This window comes from Mobula hypostoma, chromosome 16, assembly GCF_963921235.1.
Source record: "Mobula hypostoma chromosome 16, sMobHyp1.1, whole genome shotgun sequence".
Classification (NCBI taxonomy): domain Eukaryota; kingdom Metazoa; phylum Chordata; class Chondrichthyes; order Myliobatiformes; family Myliobatidae; genus Mobula; species Mobula hypostoma.
The window spans coordinates 28,472,118-28,498,252 of record NC_086112.1 but is presented as its reverse complement, the minus strand read 5'-3'; the positions used below and the strand labels follow the sequence as shown (position 1 = coordinate 28,498,252).

Here is a 26,135-nt window from a genome sequence, read left to right as displayed (position 1 = left end):
ACGCAGCGCTTATCCAATGACGTGGCCGAGGCGGGACTCCCTTTAGCCAATTGGAGCTCGGTGTTCGTTCAGGTCTGATTAGCATTTCAGTCAATCTCCCAAATTTGTGGACGTACAAACTTAAAACTCACCCTTTCTACTTGCATTACCGAGAAATGCTAAGTACAAATACCTGATAAATACTAAATCATAGAAGAGGTTGAAAGATCTATGTACGTAATAATTCAGTTTAAACAAGTACTCTTTTCGGACTGAAAACAGAATGCCGGTGAGACAGCGTCTGAGGAGGGAGAAAAAGAGTTTACACCCTTGATCTGTCACCAGAATCTTTCAATTCTTCTTTTTACAAATGCTGCCTGGCCTGAATATTTTCAGCAATTCTTGCTTTTATTTAGGAGTGCTAGCACCTGCCTTTATGTTTCGCTTTATGACCGCTTCGGGAACTGGAACCAGCCGCGCAGGCTGTAGCTAACAATCCGAAGGGAATCCTCAGAGAGCAGCTGCTCTCAGGTGAATAAATCTGTGGAATCACTGGCGCATCTGTCAGCGCCGCACTCCACGTGGAACCCGATAACTGGATTCTGTTTTGCTAGCATTTATCTATACAGTAATAATGCCGGGAATTTCACCTGTCTGATTCCGCGCGGAACAAAGCTACCTTAGAATCAAAGCCACTTGCGTTCAAGGTATATTTCCAAACTGTCTGTTGCTTTCCAAGCACATCACTGCCTCCTAGAGAGCAGTCGGTCATAAGACACAAAGCGACAATCATTCCCAGAGACTTCAGATGCTCCATCATCTCGACTCGACTCTAAATACCGCTATACGTTTCCCTCCATAGGTAATGCCTAACCCGTTGACTTCCTCCTACTACTGTTCATAACATTACATATGCAAACATATTGTTGTTTCATTTTAATCTTTGAATTGTTTGTTTTGGAGGGCTTTATTTCTTTTTACTTAATTGAATACAAATTTGTCTCATGCTCCTCTGGTTTGAGAACAGTTATACAATTTACTTCCTTCACCCACAATTAGAATTACTTAGTTTAAAGATACTTTCTCTTTGATATCCCCTTTCTTCCAGGTTTTTAAATAAGATATTTTGATATAGGAGAACTGTAATCCGATATCCAGTTATAGTTTAGGATTTATGGCTGTGGGCTTATTTATCTTTATCTCATCTGTTTTGTAGTGTGGACTTTATGTTTGGGATAACTGCCACATCCAGCAACTCCATTGAGATTATTCCTTTATCTAGTGTGCTCTAAAGATTATGTCATCTTTCATGTCATGCACCTTCTAAATTTGATTCTTCCACATTAATCTTTTCACTCCAGCACCATTATTTCCTCCTGATATAATGTTTATTTGATTTGCATATCTTCTCAGAGTACTGGAGGCGATCGCATAACCTACGCTTTGATGTGAATGTAGAGTATTTTCTTTCATCCGCAAAAACATATGGATGCCCACGTTTGCTGCACAACCTTCTTTAGTCTAGTTTCTTTTGTTTTGAATTATCCTTCCTTAGAATCTTTCCTCTTTACTGGGATACATTATTGCCAAATGTCATGATTTTGGTTATTGACTGTTCAGTAATTTCAACCACTGACTCGTAGCATCCTATACTCGGCTGTTTCTCCAAGGTTGTTCCACAATCAGTTCTGCCTTCCTGATACTGTTCTGGATATTTTGCTTCACTGAGCCGAAGGTGAATTGGGGTTGAGTGCAGATATTGTTATATTTGCTTTAGTTTTGTCTAAATCTTCTGCACTCCTATAATGTTCGATGGCTTCCTAAATTGTGGAGAAGTTACAGAAGGAGCATAGCCGATTGCAGCACACACACACACTCACCTTTGCACAATTTAGACATTACTTCCATTCACACTGCTGCCATAATATTAAGTCTCATCATTTTATTAAATTTTGTTGGCTAATTAGATTTTCAGATCTTGTGCTTGTATTATACAGTGGTATAATTCAAATATAAAGAGCTTTGTTTTTTTTTAAAAAAGCGATAGTCCAAAATTCTATTAGCTCTAAGAATATAAACTTAACATGCTATTACAATAAAGTGAAGCCTTCTTAAATGATAAAATTTGATTAGTCATGGTCAAAAGTCCTCCTTTGAGCAGCACACACAAAATGCTGGAGGAACTCAGCAAGTCAGACAGCATCTACAAAGGGGAATAAGCAGTTGTTTAATTTTGATTTGACATTCACGGCTGAGACACATTGGACTAGAAAGGAAGCAGACAGGAGCCAGAATAAGAAGGTTGGGGCTGGGCAGAGGGGGAAGTGGTGAGACCAGATGAGAGGGAGGATGGGTCGGTGGAGAATGAAGTAAAATGCTAAGAGGGAGTAGGTGAAAGTGGTAAAGGGTTGAAGAAAAAAGGGTCTAATAGGGGAGTAAATAACAAACACAAGGAAGTCTGCTGATTCTGGAAATCCAAAGCAACACAGCAGGTCAGGCAGCATCTATGGAAAAGAGTAAACAGTTATATTTTAGGCTGAGACCCTTCTTCAGGTCTGAGAAGGAAGGGGGAAGATGCCGACAAAAGTTGGGGAGAAGGGAAAGAGGTTTGCTGGAAGGTGATAGATGAAGGCAGGTGGGTGAGAAGAGCCAAGGGCTGAAGAAAGAAACTGACAGGAGAGTAGAGTGGACAATAGGAGAAAGGGAAGGAGACCGGGCCACGGGGAAAATAATAGGAAGGTGAGAAGTGAAAGGTCAGAGTGGGTAATCAATCAGTTAGTAGTTTGTCTCCAAAGAGGGAGATAGAGAGAATGATAAAGGGGAGGGAGGTACGAGAGATAGAGCAAGTGAATTTAAGGGTAGGGTGGAAGTTGGAGGCAAAATTGATAAAATTGACGAGATCAACATGGCCGCACGAAGCAGTGCCAATGCAGTCGTTAATGTAGTGGAGGAAGAGCTGGGGAGTATAACCGAGGAAGGCTTCTAAAATAGATTGTTCTACATAGCTGATGAAGAGGCAGGCATAGGTTGGGCCCATACAAATGGCCATGGCTACCCCTCCAGTTTGGAGAAAGTGGGAGGAGCCAAAGGAAAAAAATTTCATGGTGAGGACCAGTTCTGCCAGACAGAGGAGGGTGGTGATGGTGGGGGATTGGTTGGTTCATTTGTCAAGAAATAAGCAGAGGGCTTTGAGGCCTTCCTGATGGGGGATAGAAGTGTATAAGGACTGAACATCCATGGAGAAGATGAGATTGTCAGGCTGAGTGAATCGAAAGTCACTGAGAGATCAAGGGCATGAGAAATACCGTGGATGTTGGTAGGAAGGGACTGAACCAAGAGGGATAGAATGGAATTGAGATACAAGGACACGAGTTCAGTCGGGCAAGAGCAGGCGGAGACAATAGGCCTACCCGGACAGTCTGGTGTGAGGATCTTAGGTAGGAGGTAGAAGAAGACTGTATGGACACTAATGATCAGTCACGTTTCTTCTCAATTAATTTTAGTGCATCATTAAGTATTGTTAATAGTGTTACACTTTTTTCAATTCATGTCCGTTTGCCAGAGTAGCTCATGCTTTAAGCACATTCAGATTTAGTTTCAGGCATTCCAATCCTTGCTTAGTTACACAAACTTTAGCTCCTGAGGCTTTCCCAGTATTGACATTTGATTAACCTGTAGCCTAACTTCTTATATACAACTGAGAAAGAACAATGGCAAAAAAGAGATGTTTTATTCTCATAGGTATTTTATTGCAACAATTATTAATTTTAAATACATGATTGACATTTTTTCAAGAGAATTCAGCATAGCCAACTTCTGATAAGGCAAAGAGAAGCCAGGTACTAGTGTGTTACTTGGGATTACAGTCTTCTCTTTCATTATGTTTTAAAACAAAAGGTTAATTTTTACTTGTAAGATGTGTCCAGCCCAGAGATTTATGTAATTCAGGAGTCACCTGATAATGATTAACTTGTCCAGTATTTTCTTTGAAATCAATTATTACAGAATATTCCATATAAATAGGAAAGAAACATTGTTTCTTCAGATTTACTAATATTTCTTCACAAATCTTGTTTTAATAAAATTAGTATATCGTATTGCACAATTAAAGTGATCAAGACCTGTTTCATTTCTATTGTTATACTGTTACCTAGTAAATAGTTATTGACAGATAAAACTTGGTTTACTATATTGTACTAAAACACTCCTAAAGATGAAATATCCTGAGTATATAACAAAAAATAACACAAGATCTATGAATAAGGCCTTCAACATGGACTAAAATTAATGCATATATTTTCATATAATGCCCATTTGCTAACTACAAATTTATATAGTCAATGAAATTAATAAACCTTAAAACTGTGATCAGCTAAGATTACATTTATAGCAACTATAACTGTGGCGTGCATCAATTAAATATTAAAAAAACAATGCAAAATCCATCTTCTAAGCAATATAGTTTTTGTTCTATACCCAGGTTATCAGGTCTACAAAATAAAATATTCCAATCACAAAGGTAAATCTAATAATCTTTACATACAAATAGCTATTCCTACAATTGATTTAGAATTGCAGTAGTTTCTTTTTACAATCATTAATTATTTCCATATTCCTGAACACAGGGGAATTTTACAACTTTACAAGTTTCAACATACTTCTGTTGTTGATACATGAACTCCATAATGAAGTAGTTGCTGTTTGATTAATACAGTAGTAGTACAAGCCACTAATTCTGACAGCATATATCCATGTGGTTGGTCTACTCTAAAGATATCTTTAAAAGATATTTGATGGGAAAAATGTGAACAATAATTTGTGCTTCTTAATCCTAATTACTCTTTGAAAAGTGAACCAATAATGAATTTGCTGAAACAATTTGTACTGAATGGCTGATTACAGTCAGCTCTATCAGTACAAACTGTGAATACTTGTGTGAAGAAAGAATGAAATATCCAACTAATACTGGGCTACTTCCAGTACAATTGTTTTTTGGTGGAGCATGGATGATCTGAGTCTGAGGAAAGACACGTTCTTTGCCTTCTTTGCTCTAGATATGTGGCATGGCAAAAGGAATGGCCAAAAAATAGGTTCTTTTCCTTTGGAAAAGCAAGGCTGCTCATAGTGAATAGTAATATATTCACACGTAAACTACTAAACCTATGGTTTATTAGCCTAAAATTTATCTTAAAGTAACTGTCACTCCTGAAAGCTCTCAGCATTTAATCTTCATATCAAAAGTTAACTTAACAATTGGATAATAAATATGAACTTTTATTCTTGACCCTTCTGATTTACAGAGAGGAAGGCCACAGCCTTTATTCTGGTTTTGGCTTATTTTACATTAAGTACTGCATTTAAACATTTGATTATATAAAAGATACAATTTTGTTTTTTTTTTAAACTTAGAACAACTCTTAGACATAATAAACTTTTCCCATCTTATGTTTCTTCTGAATATAAAACTTTCAGAATGTACTGGTTAGGTGCAGTCATTTGAAGTTTCCTCACATCTTATGAACTGCATTTACAGTGAAGTTTTAACCACATGGTATGGGTCAAAAAATGTTAAGACCTTTTGCTGTTGCATCAGTACATTGCAAAACAGACAGTAGGATGCAGCTGTGTCCATGATTCGCCACATCTTGAGTTACCAATCTTGGTGATGTCAGATGCTGAACAATCCTGGTTCAACTGCAACATACTCATTAGTGATCTCATACAAAGTGGCACTGATGGAAGTCTGCTTACTGCCCCTCTCAAGTTTGTACTTTGAACACAAAAAAAATAATTTAAATGTTATAGTTGTGTTGAAAGAAACACTTACATTTCAGTACATATCATTTCTGGTATCAGCCCAACACAAAAGATCTTGCTTTTACAAATTTACCTTTCACTTTACAGTACAATGTTGTGCACATTCTTTTCCCTTCTCCCCCGTCAAAAACTGGAATACCAGTTACATTCTCCTGCATGAAGATTATAAGCAAAATCTACTTATAGCTTGTATTTCAGGGTCTTTCTAAGCTTAAAAATAAGGAATGGTCACAGTTCAAGTTATAACTTTATATAATTTACAAACTTTTAATACAAGCATAAAAAAGATAATTATTGTATCTTATACTATTTGATTTTCCTTAAAGCACTGTACATTTTGACACTTCAAAAATATCAGCAACCAGTTTCAACAAAAGGCTTTTTTGTAGCAGCAACACATTTTACCATAGTTTACAAGAAAATTAATTATTTCTTATATTTTGACACAATTAGATTCAATTTCTTCTTCCAACTATTCACAAACTTCTTAAGGCATCAGTGCATTAAGAATTAAAAATGAAAAGCATCCCATCCTACCCCCCAACACCTATCCTAAGTGTGGCATCAGTGTTTATCTTACTCCTAATAAACATATATTTTGGTAGATTTAAGCTAGAATGGATTGTGCTGATAATATCACTATCATAATATAAAATTATCATAGTATAAATTTTACATCATTTTGCCAGATATCCAATTTTCCACTCCCTGTGCTAAAGCGATCTGGCAGGATCCTCATTTTCATTGTTCCATCAGCTCCACAGGAAAACATGTGATTTGCTGGGCCAGTCTCTATTTGCATGACTCCTGTTCCTATGTTTCTAAAGAGTGACTGTCGGGCATGTTCATTGGAGAATGTGTGGATCAGGTTGAGAGAAGACAAACTCCAAACCTAAAAGTAATAAAAAGTCAAAATTAATTTCAAAATAGTATAATTTCAAAAAATTGCAAAGCTAGTTTACAAAGTACCTCAAAATGTTGAATTAGAATTTTTCTTTTGTATTGACTAATGATCTGCATTAATTGGAGCTGCATACTCTTCCATTACCTTCTCAGATGGCAAAGAGGTTAGTGCGACATTTAATATGAAAATATACTTTACTCTTACTCATTGTCTCTCAAGGCTTCAACCAAAATTTAGATGATTGAAATTACAGATGCCGATCAAAAGCCCAAGGTTCTCAGTTTCCACTTGTATGAGCTTAAGGAAAATTTCATATCCTTTCCATTAACACACTATTATTATAACTTTACCCAATCAAACCTTTTTAAAATCAATAGTACTAAACCAGAATCATTATTTAAGGTGGCAAAATGGTCAAATAAAGCAATTTAATGAAGATGAAACATACGGTGAAAGGAGGAGTAATGTGGAAGATGCCACGGTACTCAGTAATTGCCCAGAAATCACAGTGAAGGTGTTTTTGTTGTAAAGCTTTCTCATATGCAAAAAAATATTTTTTAGGAGGATGAAAAAATGAAATGTAGAGCAGAAGTGAATGGAAGTTATGGAGCATATTGCTTGATTAAAGTACCGGCCCACAATGTAGTACAAGTTTAGACATTTGAAAAGTGTGCTCATGTTCATAAGTTCCCCATAAATATATTTTATTTCATATTCAGTAGGACCAGAAAATGTCATGCATCTTCAGTTATTCAAAAACTTTTAGGATATTTTTAAGTTTGCACGTTTTTGTCAGAATATTTTTAATTATACATGCTGAATGCTAAAGATACCTGCAGTTAGTTAGGAATAAAATTTACATCAATTTTATGTTAAATTGATAATTGATATTTTGTACCTTCATGTTACCCTCAGCAGACCCAGTAATGAAATATTCCTCCGCTGGATCCACAGCAATTGCTTTAACAGGTGAATCATGAGCCTGAAAGGTCTGGCGCAACTGTCGCTGGCGTAGATCAAGTATACAGATGAAACCTTTTCGTCCACCAGATATCAAAACTTGCTGCTTTGATGCATATGCTAACACAGTGGCTCCACTTTCATGACATGTGAATGCTGGAATGCAACAATAATATACTGAATCATGGCTTCAAAATGAACAATACTGGACTCAGAAGACAGGCAGCATTTGTGGAGTGAAGAATATTTCATATATGAATTTGAAAACTGGAAATTTTGAAATGAAAAGTTTTAAGCTGCAGAAAGGGTTGGAGCAGAGAAAAGAAGGAACAAAAGGAGAGCTCTGTGGTGGAGACCAGGAGACAATAAATAGCACAGGTGGCAGCTGTGCCTTTATAAGAGTGTGGAAGTCATGTGCAGAAGTGGATAAAGAGGAAAAGCCTAGTGAAATCTGAAGTTACCAAAGGAAAGAGAGGAATGCAGGAAATAAAAGTGTTATGTATTTAACATTTCAGTAATATTTGACCATGAGCAGAATTAGACCCTTTGGTCCATCGAGTCTGCTCTGCCATTTCATCATGGCTGATCCTACTTTCCTCTCAGCCCTAATCTTTTGCCTTCACCCCTGTACCCTTCATGCTCTGACCAAAGAATCCATCGACCTCTGCCTTAAATGCACATAAAGACTTGTCCTCCATAGCTGCCTGTGACAAAGAATTCCACAGATTCACCACTCTCTGACAAAGAAATTCCTCCTCATCTCCATTCTAAAAGGACGCCCCTCTGTTCTGAGGCAGTGTCCTCTGGTCTTAGACTCTCCCACTTCAGGAAACATCCTCTCCAATCCCCCCTATCAAGGCCTTTCATCATTCGATAGGTTTCAATTAGGTCACCCCTCATTCTTCTGAATTCTCTCTATATACACATGACTGTGTGGCTAGGCATAGCTCAAACACCATCTATAAATTTGCTGATGATACAACCATTGTTGGTAGAATCTTAGGTGGTGATGAGGGGGCGCGCAGGAATGAGATATGCCAACTAGTGGAGTGGTGCCACAGCAACAACCTGGCACTCAATGTCAGTAAGATGAAAGAGTTGATTGTGGACTTCAGGAAGGGTAAGACGAAGGAACACATACCAATCCTCAAAGAGGGATCAGAAGTGGAGAGAGTGAGCAGTTTTAAGTTCCTAGGTGTCAAGATCTCTGAGGATCTAACCTGGTCCCAAAATATCGATGCAGTTATAAAGAAGACAGGAGAGCGGCTATACTTTACTCGGAGTTTGAAGAGATTTGGCATGTCAACAAAAACACTCAAAAACTTCTATAGATGTACCATGGACAGCATTCTGACAGGCTGCATCACTGTCTGGTATGGACGGGCTACTGTACAGGACCGAAAGAAGCTGCAGAAGGTTATAAATCTAGTCAGCTCCATCTTGGGAACTAGCCTACAAAGTACCCATGACATTTTCAGGGAGCTATGTCTCAGAAAGGCAGCATCTGTTATTAAAGACATCCAGCACCCAAGGGCATGCCCTTTTCTCACTGTTACCATCAGATAGGAGGTACAGAAGCCTGAAGGCACACACTCAGTGATTCAGGAACAGCTTCTTCCCCTCTGCCATCCAGTTCCTAAATGGACATTGAACTCTTGGACACTAAGTCACATTTTTAATATACACTATTTCTGTTTTTTGCACGTTTTAAAATCTATTCAATATACATATACTGTAATTTATTTATTATTATTTTTATTTTATTTATTTTTTTCTCTTCTGTATTATGTATTGAGATTGAATTGCTGCTGCTAAGTTAACAAATTTCACGTCACATGCCGGTGATAATAAACCTGATTCTGATTCTAGTGAATACTGGTCCAGAGCCATCAAATGTTCTTCATTTGACAAGCCATTCAATCCTGGAATCATTTGTGTGAACCTCCTTTGAATCCTTCCTAGTTTCAGCACATCCTTTTTAAGCTAAGGGGCTCACAATACTCCAGGTGAAGCCTCACCAGTGCTTTATAAAGTCTCAACATTACATCATTGCTTTTATATTCTAGTCCTCTTGAAATAAATGCTAACATCGCTTTTGCCTTCACAGACTCAAACTGCAAATTAACCTTTAAGGATTCCAGCACAAGGACTCCCAAATCTCTTTGAGCCTCAGTTGTTTTTAACATTTACTCTCTATTTAGAAAATAGTCAACCCTTTCATTTCTTCTTCCAAAGTGCATGGCCATACACTTCCCAAAACTGTATTCCATCTGCCACTTCTTTGCCCATACTCCTAATCTGTCCTTCTGTAACTCTTCTACTTCCTCAAAGCTACCTGCCCCTCCACCTGTCTTCATATCGTCTGCAAACTTTGCAACAAAGCCATCAATTCCATTATCCAAATCATTGACATATAACTTAAGAAGAATCAGTCCCAACACAGACTCCTGTGGAATACCACCTTACCGACAGCCAAACAGAAAAGGTTCACTTTATTCCCACTCTTTGCCTCCTGCCAATCAGCCATTGCTTTATCCATGTTAGAATCTTTCCTGTAATACCATGGGCTCATAGCTTATTACGCAGTCTCATGTGTGGCACTTTGTCAAAGGCCTTCTGAAAATCCAAATACATTACATCCACTGATTCTCCCTTGTCTATCCTGCTTGCTAATTCTTCAAAGAATTCCAACAGATTTGTCAGGCAAAATTCTACCTTGTGGAAACGATGTTGACTACGGCTTATTTTAATATGTGCCTCCAAGACGCTGGAACCTCATCCTCAACTATCGACTCCAATGTCTTCTCAACCACTGACGTAGGACTAACTAGTCTATAATTTCCTTTCTTCTACCTCTCTCCCTTCTTGAAGACTGGAGAGACATTTGCAATTTTCTAGTCTTCCTGAACCATTCCAGAATCTGGTGATTCTTGAAAGATCATTACTAATGCCTCCATAATCACTTCAGCCACCTCTTTCATAACCCTGGGGTGTACACCATCTGGTTCAGGTGACGGTGACTTATCTACCTTCAGATCTTTCAGTTTCCCCTAAAACCTTCTCTTTAGTAATAGAAACTTCATACACTTCATGACCCCTGACACCTGGAACTTCCACCATACTGCTAGTGTCTTCCATAGTGAAGACAGAAGTAAGATACTTCTCAGTTCATCCACCATTTCCTTGCCCCCCCCTCCCATTACTACATCTCCAGCATTATTTTCCAGCTGTCCGATATCCACTCTCGCCTCTCTTGCACTTTATGTATCTGAAGAAACTTCTGGTATCCTCTTTAATATTATTGGCAAGCTTACTTTTGTATTCCATCTTGACCTTCCTAATGACTTTTTAATTGCTTTTTGTTGGCTTTTAAAAGCTTCCCAACTCTTTAACTTCCCACTAATTTTTGCTCAATTAAATGCCCTCTCTTTGGCTTTCATCTTGGCTTTGACTTTTCTTGTTAGCCATGGTTGTGTCATCTTGCCTTTAGAATGCTTCTTCCTCTTTGGGACGTATATATCCTGTGCCTTCCAATTTGCTTCCAGGAATTCCAGCCATTGCTGCTCTGCTGTCATCCCAGCCAGTGTTCTTTTCTAATCAATTCTGGCCAACTCCTCTCTCACGAATCTGTAACTTCCTTTACTCCACTGCAATACTGATACATCTGACTTTAGCTTCTCTTTCTCAGATTTCGATGTGAATTTGATCACATTATGATGGCTTGCCATTCAGGGGTCTTTTATCTTCGGCTCTCTAATTAATTCCGGTTCATTGCACAACATCCAATACAAAGTAGCTGATCCCCAAGTGGGCTCAACCACGAGTTGATTGCCCAGTGGGTTCCATCATGAGGTGCTCAAAAAAAAACATCTCGTAGGCATTCGAGAGATTCAACCTTTTGAAATCCAACACAAACCTGATTTTCCCAATCTACCTGCATATTGAAGTCTACCATGATTATTGGAACTATCTCCCATTGCCCTTTTGGCATGCATTTTCTAACTCCTCTTGTAATTTGTAGACCACATCCTTATTACTATTTGGCGGTCTGTATACAACTCCCATCAGAGTTTTTTTAGCCTTGCAGTTCTTTAGCTTTATCCACAATGATTCAACACCTTCTGCCCTATGTCACTTCTTTCTAATGATTGTAATAGGAGTAATTTGAGAAATATTGTAAATATGTTAAGCATTCTTTGCTGTTTACATAATGTATTGCAGGTTATATGTAAAAGTATGTATATGACATACATCATTATGCTTTCACATCACACGTGTGCACCTCACTAAAGTAAAAACAGGTCTAAGACATGCATTCCTGGCTCCATGATTTGCTTTCAAACAGTTTTATGTTTTAGAGTTACAAAACATACAGAGGCAACAAGGAAATTTTAAATGAACACAAGACGACTACCAACCTGTTGCAGTGTACTGAGATATTAGAGTTTAAAAAAAAGACAGAAATAGACAAATTCACAAGTTCATACATTAAAAACAAAAACTAGTTATATAGGAAAGATAGACGCATTTGAATACACAAGAGATAATAGATATTGTCTAAGCGAATTAAGCAATATTTTAAAACAAATGAAATGGCTAATGTCAGTGCCAGTTTTGTCTGAATGCATTGGTTTTAAAGGCATATAGTTTGCTGAGAAGTTTAACTACTCCAACAAAACCAGCCGAGATTAGCTTCGCTGATATTGTGGAAGTAATGCAGGAACATTTAGAACCAAAACCATTGTTGATTGCAGAATGTCTTAGGTTTCATAAACAGAATCAAAAGAGCAGAGTCCATTCCAGTGTACATAGTAGAATTTGCTGAGCACTGTCATTTCGGTAATGGACTTAATGATGCACTAAGAACATAGAACATAGAAATCTGCAGCACATTACAGGCCCTTCGACCCACAATGCTGTGCTGACCATGTAACTTACTCTGAAACTGCCCAGAATTTCCATACCGCATAGCTCTCTATTTTTGTAAACACCATGTACCTATCTAGGAGTCTCTTAAAAGACCCTATTGTATTCACCTCTACCACTGCTGCTGGCAGTATAGTCCATGCACTTACCACTCTGTGTGAAAAATTTACCTCTGATATCTTCCTTGCACCTTCAAACTATGCCCCCTTGTGTTAGCCATTTCAGCTCGGAGAAAAAACCTCTGGCTATCCACAGAATAATTGCTTCTCATCACCTTATAGTTTGTGAGATTGTTTAGTTTGTGGAATCTTACAAGAAAACATTGAAAAACAGCTCCTAAATGAAGCACAAAAATTTAATAGAAGAGTTGAAATAGCTCTATCAATAGAAGCAGCAGATAGAGCCGCAATTAAATTGCAGTTAGGAATATAAGTGAACGTGACCAAAATTGAAACGTTTAAACAGAAACCTGCTTGGCCTGGCTGAAGGAATTGTGTTACCATTGTAGCAGTGGCTCTTGCAGAAAATGCAAAAAAAAAGTAGAGCACATACAAATACCGTGTAAAGCAGACAAAAATAAATGAACTACACAGGCAACAAATAAAGAAAAAAGTCAAATTGCAGTTTCAAAAAGAACAATAATCTGCATGAAAATCTGATAGTAATGAGAGTGACATAGGATTGAGTAGCCTTGAGATTTAGAATGTGAAAACTACAGACAACAGATAGGGTTTACACCAGAAGTGAACGACAAATCAAATTAAATGGAATTGGACACGGGGTGGACTATTTCCGTCATTCAACAAGTAGCAAAGAAGAACAGGTCTCTCAGGATCTGCGGTGTTAAGGTTGCCATCAACCCAGTACTGAAAGTAGATCAATACCCTCTGACCAGGATAGATGATATCTTTGCAAACCTTTCTGGAATAAAACTCTTCAGCAAAATGGACTTAGCTGAGGCCCACCTACAAATGGAGACGGAAGAACAGTCCTAAGTGTTTCTCACGATAAACACTCACAAAAGACTTTACCACTATAATAAGCTTACTTTTGGAGTAGCATCTGTTCCTGCACTCTGGCAGAAAGTTACGGACAAGGCGCTGCAAGGTTCCCCCGACACTCAAAGTTACCTGGATGACATCATTATTATCAGTAAGGATGACAAGAAATATCTCCAACTTCTCAAGACAGTGTTAAAAAGATTACTGGCTCAGAGCATGATGCAACAATTGTGAATTCTTTAATCCAATCATCACTGTTGTCACACCATTAACGCACAAGTTTTACACAAGTGTGCTGCTGGTGGGAGTGGTCACACGAGGCTGACCTGGGCTAGGATCCTTTGCAACTTGCCAAATGGACAACAGAGGGAAGGAAAGGTGTTGTCTAGTTCAGGAGGGGTGAGAGCAGTAGTGGAGGAGACGAGAGCCTGCAAGGCAGTGGGAATGAAGCAACAGGGAGCTTGAACAAGATGGGAGAATGCGGTTGAGAGGAAAGTGACCTGGGCTGATCTTTGGAAAGCTGAACCACACCGCATCCAATTTCTCATCCAGGCAATGTATGATGTGCTTCTAAGCCCATCAAACCTGCACACATGGGGCAAGGCAGAGTCATCTGCATGCCCACTATGCTCCAAGCGAGGAACCCTGGAGCACATCCTCAGCGGCTGCGCAAGGGCACTTGGTGAGGGACGGTACAGGTGGAGGCATGATCAGGTCCTGAAGACCATTGCTGAAGCCGTCAGCGCAGGAGTTGAGTGGGTGAAGCAGTCCTGACCCTCCAAGCAGACCATTGCCTTTGTCAGAGCTGGGGAGCAGCCAAGACCCACCAAAAGAACATCTGCAGGCACCCTGACATCTGCAAAGGACTGGCAGCTGTTGATGGACCTCGAACGGCAGCTGAAGTCCCCCAACCATATTGCAGCCACCACCCTGCGACCGGACATTTTTCTTGTGTCTGAGTCTACCAAGCGAGTGGTGCTGCTGGAGCTGACAGTCCCATGGGAAGATCGCTTGGAAGAGGCCTTTGAAAGGAAGCTCTCCAAGTACGCAGGATTGGTCAGTAACTGTCAGCAGGCTGGATGGAGAGCGAGGTGTCTCCCAGTGGAGGTTGGTTGTAGGGGATTCGTAGCCCGTTACTTAGTTAGAGCCTTCAGCATTTTGGGCATCGAGGGAGAGAGGAAGAGGAGAGCCATCCGCAGTACCACCGATGCGGCAGAGAGGGCCTCAAGATGGCTGTGGCTCAAAAGAGGGGAGCCATGGAGTCATAAGCAGCTAGCCATCTGGACACAAGCTAGTGTCTGATCAGCCCCGGCTGGGTCACCTGGAGGAGGTTGTATGATGTTGAAAGACCCGAAACACCCGATGATTCCAGGAACATCACTGAAGATGTGTCCAGAAGCATCAGTAGATGTATGTACACAGCAGAAAATTCAAGCACTGGTTGATACCCCAAGGCCAAAGGACATGTCACTGTTGCGGTCCTTTTTGAGTAAGATTGTAAATATATTGTTTGGTTAAGCATTCTCTGTCGTTCACATAATGCACTGGTGGGTTACGTGTTAAGTATATAAATTGTATACGTCATTATGCCACCATGTCATAAGTGCACACCGCGATGAAGTAAAAATGAAGCTAAGACATGCATTTCCAGCTCTGTCTTTTCCTTTCTATTATTTGTATGTTTTGGAGTTACAAAACATAACAACAAGGTATAGATCTGAATGCTGAATGTGAAACTATTGAATTCAGTTCTGAGTCATGAAAGCTGCAATGCTCAATGTTGGAAGATCCTCGAGCATTCTTCAACTTTCACCGAAACTATACAGACAGCCAAATAAAGTGGATAACGTGGTTGGGTTGCTTGAAATGACTGGCACCTGGAAGCTGAGGGTCACACTTTCCAACTGAATTGAGATGTTCTCAAAAGCAGTTACCCACAAACTGAGCACTGAGTTGTGCATACCATATTGGAAGTGAAATTAATTTAATGCTTCACTTAGGAGTGGTTGCGTTTCTGGATAACAAGGGAAATGGTAAAAGGACAGATACTTTACCTCTTTCAGTTATGTAGAATGACACTGTAGGGAGCATGACCTTATGAGAGAATTTTACCAAGAGATTGCCCATTATATATTTCAATCCAAATCCAAGAGCTTAAATGTAATCACAGCAAATAACAATGGTATGAGGTACGAGTTGGCTTTGGGAACCAAACACAAATCATTCTTGGAAAGAAAGACCTGCCTCCTTTCACACATTAAAGAAAAGCTACAAATTGCAAGATTTGCTTGCATGTCCATTCACAACAACCCCTAGCTTAATAGTAATAGTAGAGTGATCCATTATACTTTAATGCATATTTCACCCAAAAACAGCATAATTCTGTAAACAAAATTTCTGCAAAGCTTCGCAGTTTATTTTATTTAAATCTCATATATTAAAATTTGGATAAACCCATTTTAATAATAACTGGATTTTTTTTTTGCACGTTCAAATTAAAAGAACTACCAACGATGCTTCAAACACCTATTGAAGCAATGTGATATGACGGCAGATGATGACATTCCAGTCTAAGGATTATGTTTGAAAGTCATGTCTGAAAGAAGGCAAAAGAGGCAGAGAATCCAGGCCAAGAATTCAAGACCCTCAGCAGCTGAACAGAGTGCCAATTTTTGATCTATAATTTTTCTTTAAGTAACTTTGAAGTGGACCATGTTCATTAGTCCAAATCTCTAATTATTCTTCAAACTTTTTAAAAGGTCCCATAAAACTTGCGATGAACATACAGTAACTGCATATTTGAAATATGTTTGTTGATTCAACTCACCATGAACAAGACTATTAGCTTGTGGCATGAGTGTATCCCAGAGGCAGATATTCCTAAGGGAGAAAAAAAAAGTGTTTCTTTTTAAATACTTTAGAAATGACATCTCCATTTAAGTTGAGTAGAAATTACAGATACTGAAATGTGAAAATAAAACTGAAAATGCAAGAAAACACTCAGCTGGTCAGGAAGCATTTGCGGAATTAGAAAAGTTACCATTTCAGGTTGGAGACTCTTCACATAGATGTGAAAGAAAGATTAAAGGAGTAATTTTCATTTATAGAGAAGGTGATGGACGGATGGATAAGATAAGAGAAACATTTATGACAAAATGAGTTGAGGTCAAATGGATTAATAAGAGTAAAAGAAAACAGCAGCAGGAGTAGGCCACCAGGCCTGCCTATCATTCAATAAGATGGTTGCTGATCTATGTTGGTCCCAGCTATTGTATCAGTTCCCCATAACTCTGAATACCTCAATCTTTCAAACATTTATCGTTCTCCACATTAAACTACATCACTCTTAGGGAAAGAGAAATTCAGAGTTTCACTACCCTGAGAGAAGAAATTTCCACACAACTCAGTTTATATGACTGGCCCTTTATTTTCCAGCTTTGTTCTCATGTTTGTGACTCTTCCGTCAGTGAAAACATCTCAAATTTACTCTGCCAAGCCCCCCCGCCCAACTTTTAGGATCTTATATATTTAAATAATGTTAACCTTTCATTCTTCCAAACTCCAAAATGATACAGACCCAAACTGCTTGGTCTCTGTTGACAGAACAGAGCTTTATACCAAGAATTATCTTGGCAAATTTCCTTTGCACTGATTCCAATGCTACTTGTTATCCTTTTTTTAGGTTAATGGTCCAGGTGTTGCCATTCTAACCTGCTGTCAAATTAGGGTGCCACAGTAATGTAGCAGTCAGCATGACACTATTACAGCTTGGGGCATTCGAGTTTAGAGTTCAATTCTGGCACTGTCTGTAAGGAGTTTGTACATTCCCCCTGTCGCTGCATGGATTTCCTCTGGGTGCTCTGGTTTCCTCCCACAGTCTAAAAACGTACCATTTCGTAGGTTAATTGGTCCTTGTGAATTGTCCTGCGATTAGACTAATTTCGAATAGATGGGTTGCTGGGCAGTGTGGCTTGCTTGCTCCATGTTGTATCTCTAAATAAGATAAATTACAAAACCTCAATACTCCTAAGCTCAAACCCCTGTGCAATAAAGGCCAATGTGCTTTCTTAACTGCTAACTTTCTATGATTCATGCATACCAGATCCTTCTGAACTCACTCATCTGCAGTCTCTCTCCATTTAGATAATAATCTTCCTTTTGAATCCTCTTACCAACGTGCATAGCTTTACACTTCCCTACACTAAACACCATTTTCCACACAATTTGTATCCCACTTCAGAATCACAATGTCATGATCATAACACATCCTTTGCATCAACAACAATGGGGGAGCTAAATGGCAGTTATGGTCCTTTGTGTGTGTTTTGTTGTTAAGAGCAGGGCAGTGGGTGTTTTCTCATGCAGCATCATAAGATGCAACACCTGCTCATTTAGTATTTCCATTTTCTTACTTTTTCTGTCCATATCAAAACTGCCCATTTCTGCCATATATTCAATTGTGATATCAGATCTGATTTTTATATGCTCCTTTGGTAAAGTGTGACCATTGGACATGTGCCAGAGCCTATTAACAATACATAACACAAAGCACAATACTCATCCACTAACTGTCGCTATCAATCCATTTCACATGGCATCATCCTATTAGATATTCCCTTTGTTTTAGCCATTTCTCATGCCATCTTCTCTGCAACTTAAACCATGCGTTTAACCATCTCTTTCCCAGTTCTTAGGCACGGCATTCAACCTGTAACCTTAACTATTTCTTTTCCCAAAGATACTGCTTGATCTGCTGAGTGCTTCCAGCATTTAATCTACAATTTATGGGGAGAGAAATACAACTCAAAGGGGAGCACACTCATTAGGTACACAGAGTATTAAATATTACAGATTGCTATATCCATCCTCTGTGAGGGTTACATGAGATACCAGCAGAATTCGAGTCTTCCACTAGTTTACTTTTTGCTTTAGATTATCATATATGCAGTCTTTTGGATCTTCACACCTTCATGTTCCCAGAAACAAAATTAAGTGTGTGTTATTGTGATGAATAGCACCAGTTTAGACATGTATCCTTTAGATTCTTTCTACAAGAATGTATTACCTCATATTTCTCTGGAATAAACTGTATCGATCACTTAATTTAACCAGTACATACACTAGCCTGGCAGAGCAATAGTAAATATCATTTATCCTGAGAATGTCCAACAATGGTTGCTCCCATGATAACATTTGTCCAGTTTTCTCTAAAATATTCCAAAATGGGCACTATTTGTTTATACTATTAATTAAAGAATATATTGATTAATATATCCAAAACATCCACTTCTTAATCTTACCTGTTGTCACTAGACTGTCCTGCAGTTGCAATTAAAGTGGAGGAACTAATGAAAAGAAAATCATTTGCAGTTTTGTTGTGGCACTGCCAAGTCTGAAAAATAAAACATAATTCATATTATAAGCTGTTCTATTAAAATATGAAATTTAAATAACCAAATACAACAAATTATTGGCTTACCAAATAAGGTTTTGGTGTGGCTCCAAAAGCAATTGGACTTGTTTGCCAGAAGCTCAAGAATCCATCTCCATCAACAATGCCAAACTGGTCAAAAGATAGATTATTATATACCTCATAAATGAATGGCATCTTTTCGCATTTCTAATATAGGACCAAAATAAGCTTTGCTTTCTAACATTTCTATTACTTGATTGAAATAAGAAGACAAAGATTTCAATTATTACTTTGTCAGTAGCATTTTTAGACACCAAACAAGACAACTAAAGATCATAGACTAAAGACTCAAATATAATACCCAGGACATCTTCAGGGAGCAGTGTCTCAGAAAGGCAGCATCCATTATTAAGGACATCAGCACCCAGGGCATGCCCTTTTCTCACTGTTACCACCAGGTAGGAGATACAGAAGTCTGAAGGGACACACTCAGCGATTCAGGAACAGCTTCTTCCTCTCAGCCATCTGATTCCTACATGGACATTGAATCTTTGGACACTACCTCACTTTTTAAAAAAATATACAGTATTTCTGTTTTTGCACATTAAAAAAAATCTATTCGATATACGTAATTGATTTATCTATTATTCTTATTTTTTATTTTATTTATTATTATTTTTTCCTCTACTAGGTTATGTATTGCATTGAACTGCTGCTGCTAAGTTAACAAATTTCACATCACATGCCAGTGATAATAAACCTGATTCTGATTCTGAGCAGCTTGTTTTATTAGTATCAGACACCATCCAAGCCATGCTCTTTTCTCGCTGCTGTCATCAGGAAGGAGATTCAGGAGGCTTAGGTCCCATACCACCAGGTTCAGGATTACCCTTCAACTATCAGGCTCTAGAAGCAGTGTGGACAACTTCACTCACCTCAAAAATTGAACTATTTCAGAACCTATGGACACTTTCAAGGACTCTACAACTCATATTTTCAATATTATGTATGTTATTATTTGTATCTTGTTAAGAATTGCATAGTTTGTCTTCTTGTGCACTTTGGTTATTTTTCCATCTTTGCGTGTAGTTTTTTAATGATTATATTATGTTTCTTTGTATCTACTGTGAATACCACACCCGCCCCAAAAAAAAGTATTTTGGCAGAATATAGTATTAATGGTAAGACTCTTGGCAGTGTGGAGGATCAGAGGGATCTTGGGGTCCGACTCCACAGGACACTCAAAGCTGCTGTGCAGGTTGACACTGTGGTTAAGAAGGCATACAGTGCATTGGCCTTCATCAATCGTGGGATTGAGTTTAAGAGCCGAGAGGTAGTGTTGCAGCTATATAGGACCCTGGTCAGACCCCACTTGGAGCACGGTGCTCAGTTCTGGTCTCTCACTACAGGAAGGATGTGGAAATCATAGGAAGGGTGCAGAGGAGATTTACAAGGATGTGCCTGGATTGGGGAGCATGCCTTATGAGAATGGGTTGAGTGAACCTGGCCTTTTCTCCTTGAAGTGTTGGAGGATGAGAGGTGACCTGATAGAGGTGTACAAGATGATGAGAGGCATTGATCCTGTGGACAGTCAGAGGCTTTTTGCCCAGGGCTGAAATGGCTAGCATGAGAAGGCACAGTTTTAAGGTGCTTGGAAGTAGGTACAGGGGAGACGTCAGGGGTAAGTTGTTGTTGTTTTTTTTTAAAATGCAGAGAGTGGTGAGTGCATGGAATGGGCTGCCGGTGACGGGGGTGGAGGCCGATACAACAGGGTCCTTTAAGAAACTCCTGGATAGGTACATAGACCTTAGAAAAATAGAGGGCTATGGGTAACCCTAGATAATTTCTAAGGTAAGGACATGTTCGGCACAGCTTTGTGGGCCGAATGGCCTCAATTGTGCTGTAAGGTTTCTACGTTTCTAAACTGAATATCATCAGGGTAGTATTTGGTGACATACACAGAATTTGATAATAAATTTACTTTTAAGTATGAACTTTAATCCAAATACATTCTATCAGATTGCTTAGACAATACATGCCATTAGCAATTCCATTTTCATCCATGTAACTTGTCCCAATTCAAAGTTTCTAAAAGCTTTCCCACCATGATCTTTAAAATCACCAATCTGTAGCTTATCCTTAATCCACTCTTTGAAAAAGGGAGTAAGATTTATCACTCTCCAGGTCCCCACAAGCATTCCTGATTTCAAATGGCATCAAAATTTTATGGTCTGCATCTCTACCTTTCAAGTGCTTCACTCAAAATTGTAAGATGCATCACATCTGGCCCTAATAGTATATCTACTTTTTATGTTCAGCCAACTTTTCTAATATTTCCCTGTTTGAAGCAGCAAGTGAGAGATCAGCATCTTGCTGGGTGGGAGCCATTTGAAAACTGCAAGCCCTGTCAGGAGTGAGCTTTATCTGAGCCAATAAAAAGAAAGGAGGTGAAAGTGGAGTGGTCATTGTTGAAATGGGCCAATGTTAGAGTGGCCAGGCTTTGGCTCAACAGGCTTGGGCGAGAACAGGTTTGAACAAGCATAGGCAGAGGTTCTAAGTAAGTTTATAGAAAGTTTTTATTCTCTTTCTTGTCTATTAGTACAAAGGTAGTGCACTGAAAATGGGTCCAGAGTAAATAGTATGTACTTTGTGTGAAATATGGGAACTTTAGGAGACCTCCACACTCTCTGATAATTATATCTGTACAAAGTGCATTGAGCTGCAGCTTCCTATAGACTACATTAAGGAACTGCAGATGCAGCTCATTGACCTTCAGGTTAAAAGGGAGTAGGAGGAGGTGATAGGTAGAAGCTACTAGTCACCCTTAAGTTTCAGGAAGCAGGTACCTGGGTGAATGTTAGGAGAGGGAAAGGGAACAAGCAGGTAGTGCAGAATACCCATGTGAGCATTCCCCTCAATAAATATACTGCTTTAGATACTGTTTGGGGGGGGGAAACAACCCAACAGGGAGAAAATACAGCAAGCAGGTCTCTGGCACTGAGGATGCCTCTGTGGTTCAGAAGGGAGAGGGGTGAGAAGTACACAAGTGATAGGAGATTCCACAGTTAGAGGAGCAGACAAGAGGAGGAGAAGATGGCAGCACGATGCAGCTTGTGCAGCCACTCCAGTGAATGATATCTGTGATCTGTCAAGTAGGGTGCTGTGCACAATCCTGATTTGATGGAGACAGACGTGAGAGCACGGAGGAACATCTGGAGAAACTTCTGAAATGCCTTTTTTGCTGCCACTGTTACTGTGTGATCGGGAATCTCTGGAGGGGAAGGCCCCGAATCCTCGGCTTTGCTTGTTGCTCGGCAGTTGGGACAGGGTCGAAGCGCTTGGCAGAGATGGTGCTTGGGGTCGAAGGGCTGGTCGGAGGCTTGAAGTTTTCGGACGGACTCAGAGTCGGCTGTGGTCGGGTGCTTCCAATGCATCGACAGTTGTCGGTGCCTGGAGGTTTATGGCAGAGAGAGATTCTCTCTTCTGCCGCCTGCTATCGGGAACTATCAGGAGTCGATTGGAACTTTGAGACTTTTTTTAAAACCGTTCCCATGGTCTGCTCTTTATCAAATTATGGTATTGCTTTGCACTGCTGTAACTATATATTATGATTATGTGGTCTTGTCAGTGTTAGTCTTGGGTTTGTCCTGTTTTTTTTGGGATATCACTCTGGAGGAACATTGTATAATTTCTTAATGCATGCATGCATTTCTAAATGACAATAAACGAGGACTGAGTGTCCTCATAATATAATAATCTAATTCTTTGGATGTGAAAAAGAAACCTGTTGGTATTTTGTTTTACAGGTGTCTCGGTGCGGGTCCACAATTTTCTAAAGGGGAAAGAGCAAGCCGTCAGAAGTTGTGAACATATTGGTAGCAGTGACATATTGTAAGTAGGAAAAGGAGGTCCTGAAGAGAGAATTTGGGGAGTTAGGTAGAAAGCTGAAATGCAGGACCTCCAATGCAGTAATCTGTGGATTGCTCACTGTGCCACACGCCAGTGAGGGCAAGAGTAGGATGATTTGGCAGATGAATGTATGACTGAGGAACTGGTGCAGGGGGCAGGGAAAGTTTCAGACTTCTGGATCATTAGGATCTCTTCTGCGGAAGGTATGACCTGTACAAAAAGAAGACGGGTTACACGTGAACCCAAGGAGGACCAATATCGTTGTGGGCAGGTTTGCTGGAACTGTCTGGGAGGGATTAAGCTAATTTGGCAGGGGGATGGGAACCAGAATGATAGGGCTGAGGATGGAGGAGTTGGTATACAAATAGATACAGTATGTAACGAGTCTGTGATGAAGGACAGGCAGATAATAGGGCAAAATGACAGTGGATGAGTTGAAATGTTACATGAGGGCAAAATCAAAGCAGGATGGATGTAGGACTGCAAGTGTATATATTTGAATGCATGCAGAATTCAAAGAATGATGATCTTGAAGTGCAATTAGAGACCGGCAGGTAAGACAATTGACAATAGGTGCAGGAGTAGGCCATTCGGCCCTTCGAGCCAGCACCACTATTCATTGTGATCATGGCTGATCATCCACAATCAGTATCCAGTTCTTGCCTTATCCCCATTACCTTTGATTCCGCTAACTTTAAGAGCTCTATCCATCTCTTTCTTGAAAGCATCCAGAGACTTGGCCTCCACAGCCTTCTGGGGCAGAGCATTCCATATATCCACCACTCTCCGGGTGAAAAAGTTTTTCCTCAACTCCGTTCTAAATGGCCTACCCCTAATTCTTAAACTGTGGCCTATGGTTCTGAACTCACCCATCAGCGGGAACATGCTTCCTGCCTCCAGCGTGTCCAATCCCTTAATAATCTTATATGTTTCAATAAGATCCCCTTTCAGCCTTCTAAATTCCAGAGTATACAAGCCCAGTCGCTCCAATATTTCGACATATGACAGTTCCGCCATCCCAGGAATTAACCTTGTGAACCTACGCTGCACTCCCTCAATAGCAAGAATGTCCTTCCTCAAATTTAGAGACCAAAAATGCACACAGTACTCCAGATGTGGTCTCACCAGGGCCCTGTACAGCTTCAGAAGGACCTCTTTGCTCTTATACTCAACTCCCCATGTTATGAAGGCCAGCATGCCATTAGCTTTCTTCACAGCCTGCTGTACTTGCATGCTTGCTTTCAGTGACTGATGTACAAGAACACCTAGATCTCATTGTGCTTCCCCTTTTCCTAACTTGACTCCATTTAGATAGTAATCTGTCTTCCCGTTCTTACCACCAAAGTGGATAACCTCACATTTATCCACATTAAACTGCATCTGCCCACTCACCCAGCCTGTCCAAGTCACCCTGCATTCTCATAACATCCTCCTCACATTTCACACTGCCACCCAGCTTTGTGTCATCGGCAAATTTGCTAATGTTACTTTTAATTCCCTCATCTAAATCATTAATATATATTGTAAACAGCTGCGGTCCCAGCAATGAACCCTGCGGTACCCCACTGCTCACCGCCTGCCATTCCAAAAGGGCCCCATTAATCTCTACTCTTTGTTTTCTGTCAGCCAGCCAATTTTCAATCCATGTCAGTACTCTGCCCCCAATACCATGTGCCCTAATTTTGCCCACTAATCTCCTATGTGGGACTTTATCAAAGGCTTTCTGAAAGTCCAGGTACACTACATCCACTGGCTCTCCCTTGTCCATTTTCATAGTTACATCCTCAAAAAATTCCAGAAGATTAGTCAAGCACGATTTCCCCTTCATAAATCCAAGCTGACTCGGTCCGATCCTGTTACTGCTATCCAGATGTGTCGCAATTTCATCTTTTATAATTGACTCCAGCATCTTTCCCACCACCAGGCTAACCGGTCTATAATTCCCTGTTTTCTTTCTTCCTCCCTTCTTGAAGAGAGAGACAACATTAGCCACCCTCCAATCACAGGAACTGATCCTGAATCTATAGAACATTGGAAAATGATTACCAATGCATCCACGATTTCTAAAGCCACCTCCTTAAGTACCCTGGGATGCAGACCATCAGGTCCCGGGGACTTATCAGCCTTCAAACCCAACAGTCTATCCAACACCATTTCCTGCCTAATATAAAGACACTGTGGATGAAAGATCATAGTTGGGAGCTGAACATCCAAGGATACAACACTGTAAGAAAATAACAGTCAGGTAGGTGGAGGAGGTGGGTTGTCTCTGTTGGTAAAAAAAAATTAAATCAAATCCTTTGAAAGAGGTGACATAAGAGCAGAGATGTAGAATTCCTGTGGGTAGAGGTTAAGAAACTGTGGGGTAAAAAGACTCTAATGGAAGCTATATTCTGGCCACCAATATTATGCATTATTCTTCAGTGTGAAAGACACTAACAGTATGCCAGAACTTCTAGAGAGTGTCACAGGGGCAGAAGTGAGTGTGGTTGCTATTACTAAGGATAAGGTGCTTGGGAAGCTGAAAGATCTGAGGGTAGGTAAGTCACATGGACTGGAAGGTTAACTTGCAGGTTGAGCTGATATTAAGGAAGGCAAATGCAATGTTAGTATTAATTTCAAGAGGACTAAAATATTAACAGCAAGGATGTAACTGTGAGGCTTTACAAGTCATTGATCAGAGTGAGCATTGTGAGCACCTTTGTGGCCCTTATCCAAGTAAGGAGAGAGAACAGAGACGAGGAGTAATTTCTTTAGCCAGAGAGAGTGAATCTGTCGAATTCATTACCACAGATGGCTGTGGGGACCAAGTCATTGGGTACATTTAAAATGGAGACTGGGATTGATAGGTACAATAAATCAGCCATGATGGAATGTCGGAGCAGACTTGATGGACTGAATGGCCTAGTTCTGCTCCTTTGTCTTACAGTCTTATTAATTTTTAAAAATACAGTTGTAAAAAAAAATTTGTGAATCCTTCCTGTGGTTTTCTGCATTAGTAACTCAGACAATGTGGTCTGATCTTTATGAGGCACAATAATAAACAAATACAATCTGCCTAAACTAATAACACACAAACAATTGTACTTTTCATGTGTTTACTGAACACTTCAATCATTCACAGTCTAGGCTAGAAAAAAAGTATGTGAACCCTTATATTTAATAACTGGTAGAACCTACTTTAGCAGCAATAACCTCCACCTAACGCTTCTGGTAGCTGCTGATC

General features: G+C 39.7%; 1 protein-coding gene across 6 annotated transcripts in view; it reads right to left on the bottom strand.

The window, feature by feature from the left end:
- Positions 1-3,464: 3,464 nt before the first annotated feature.
- The window catches only part of dmxl1 (Dmx-like 1), a 201,695-nt gene continuing 179,024 nt past the window's right edge, over positions 3,465-26,135 (bottom strand). For 2 of the 6 annotated variants that reach the window (XM_063068695.1, XM_063068696.1), the window contains exons 39-44: positions 19,067-19,150; positions 18,888-18,979; positions 16,415-16,467; positions 7,599-7,816; positions 6,473-6,688; positions 3,465-5,749 (exon numbers count right to left, since the gene is read on the bottom strand). In XM_063068695.1, the coding sequence (XP_062924765.1) occupies positions 5,648-5,749; positions 6,473-6,688; positions 7,599-7,816; positions 16,415-16,467; positions 18,888-18,979; positions 19,067-19,150 (765 nt within the window). In that variant the 3' untranslated portion in view covers positions 3,465-5,647. Of the gene's footprint in view, positions 6,689-7,598; positions 7,817-16,414; positions 16,468-18,887; positions 18,980-19,066; positions 19,151-26,135 lie in introns of all 6 variants that reach the window. The other 4 variants (XM_063068697.1, XM_063068700.1, XM_063068698.1 and 1 more) reach the window with 3 other exon arrangements.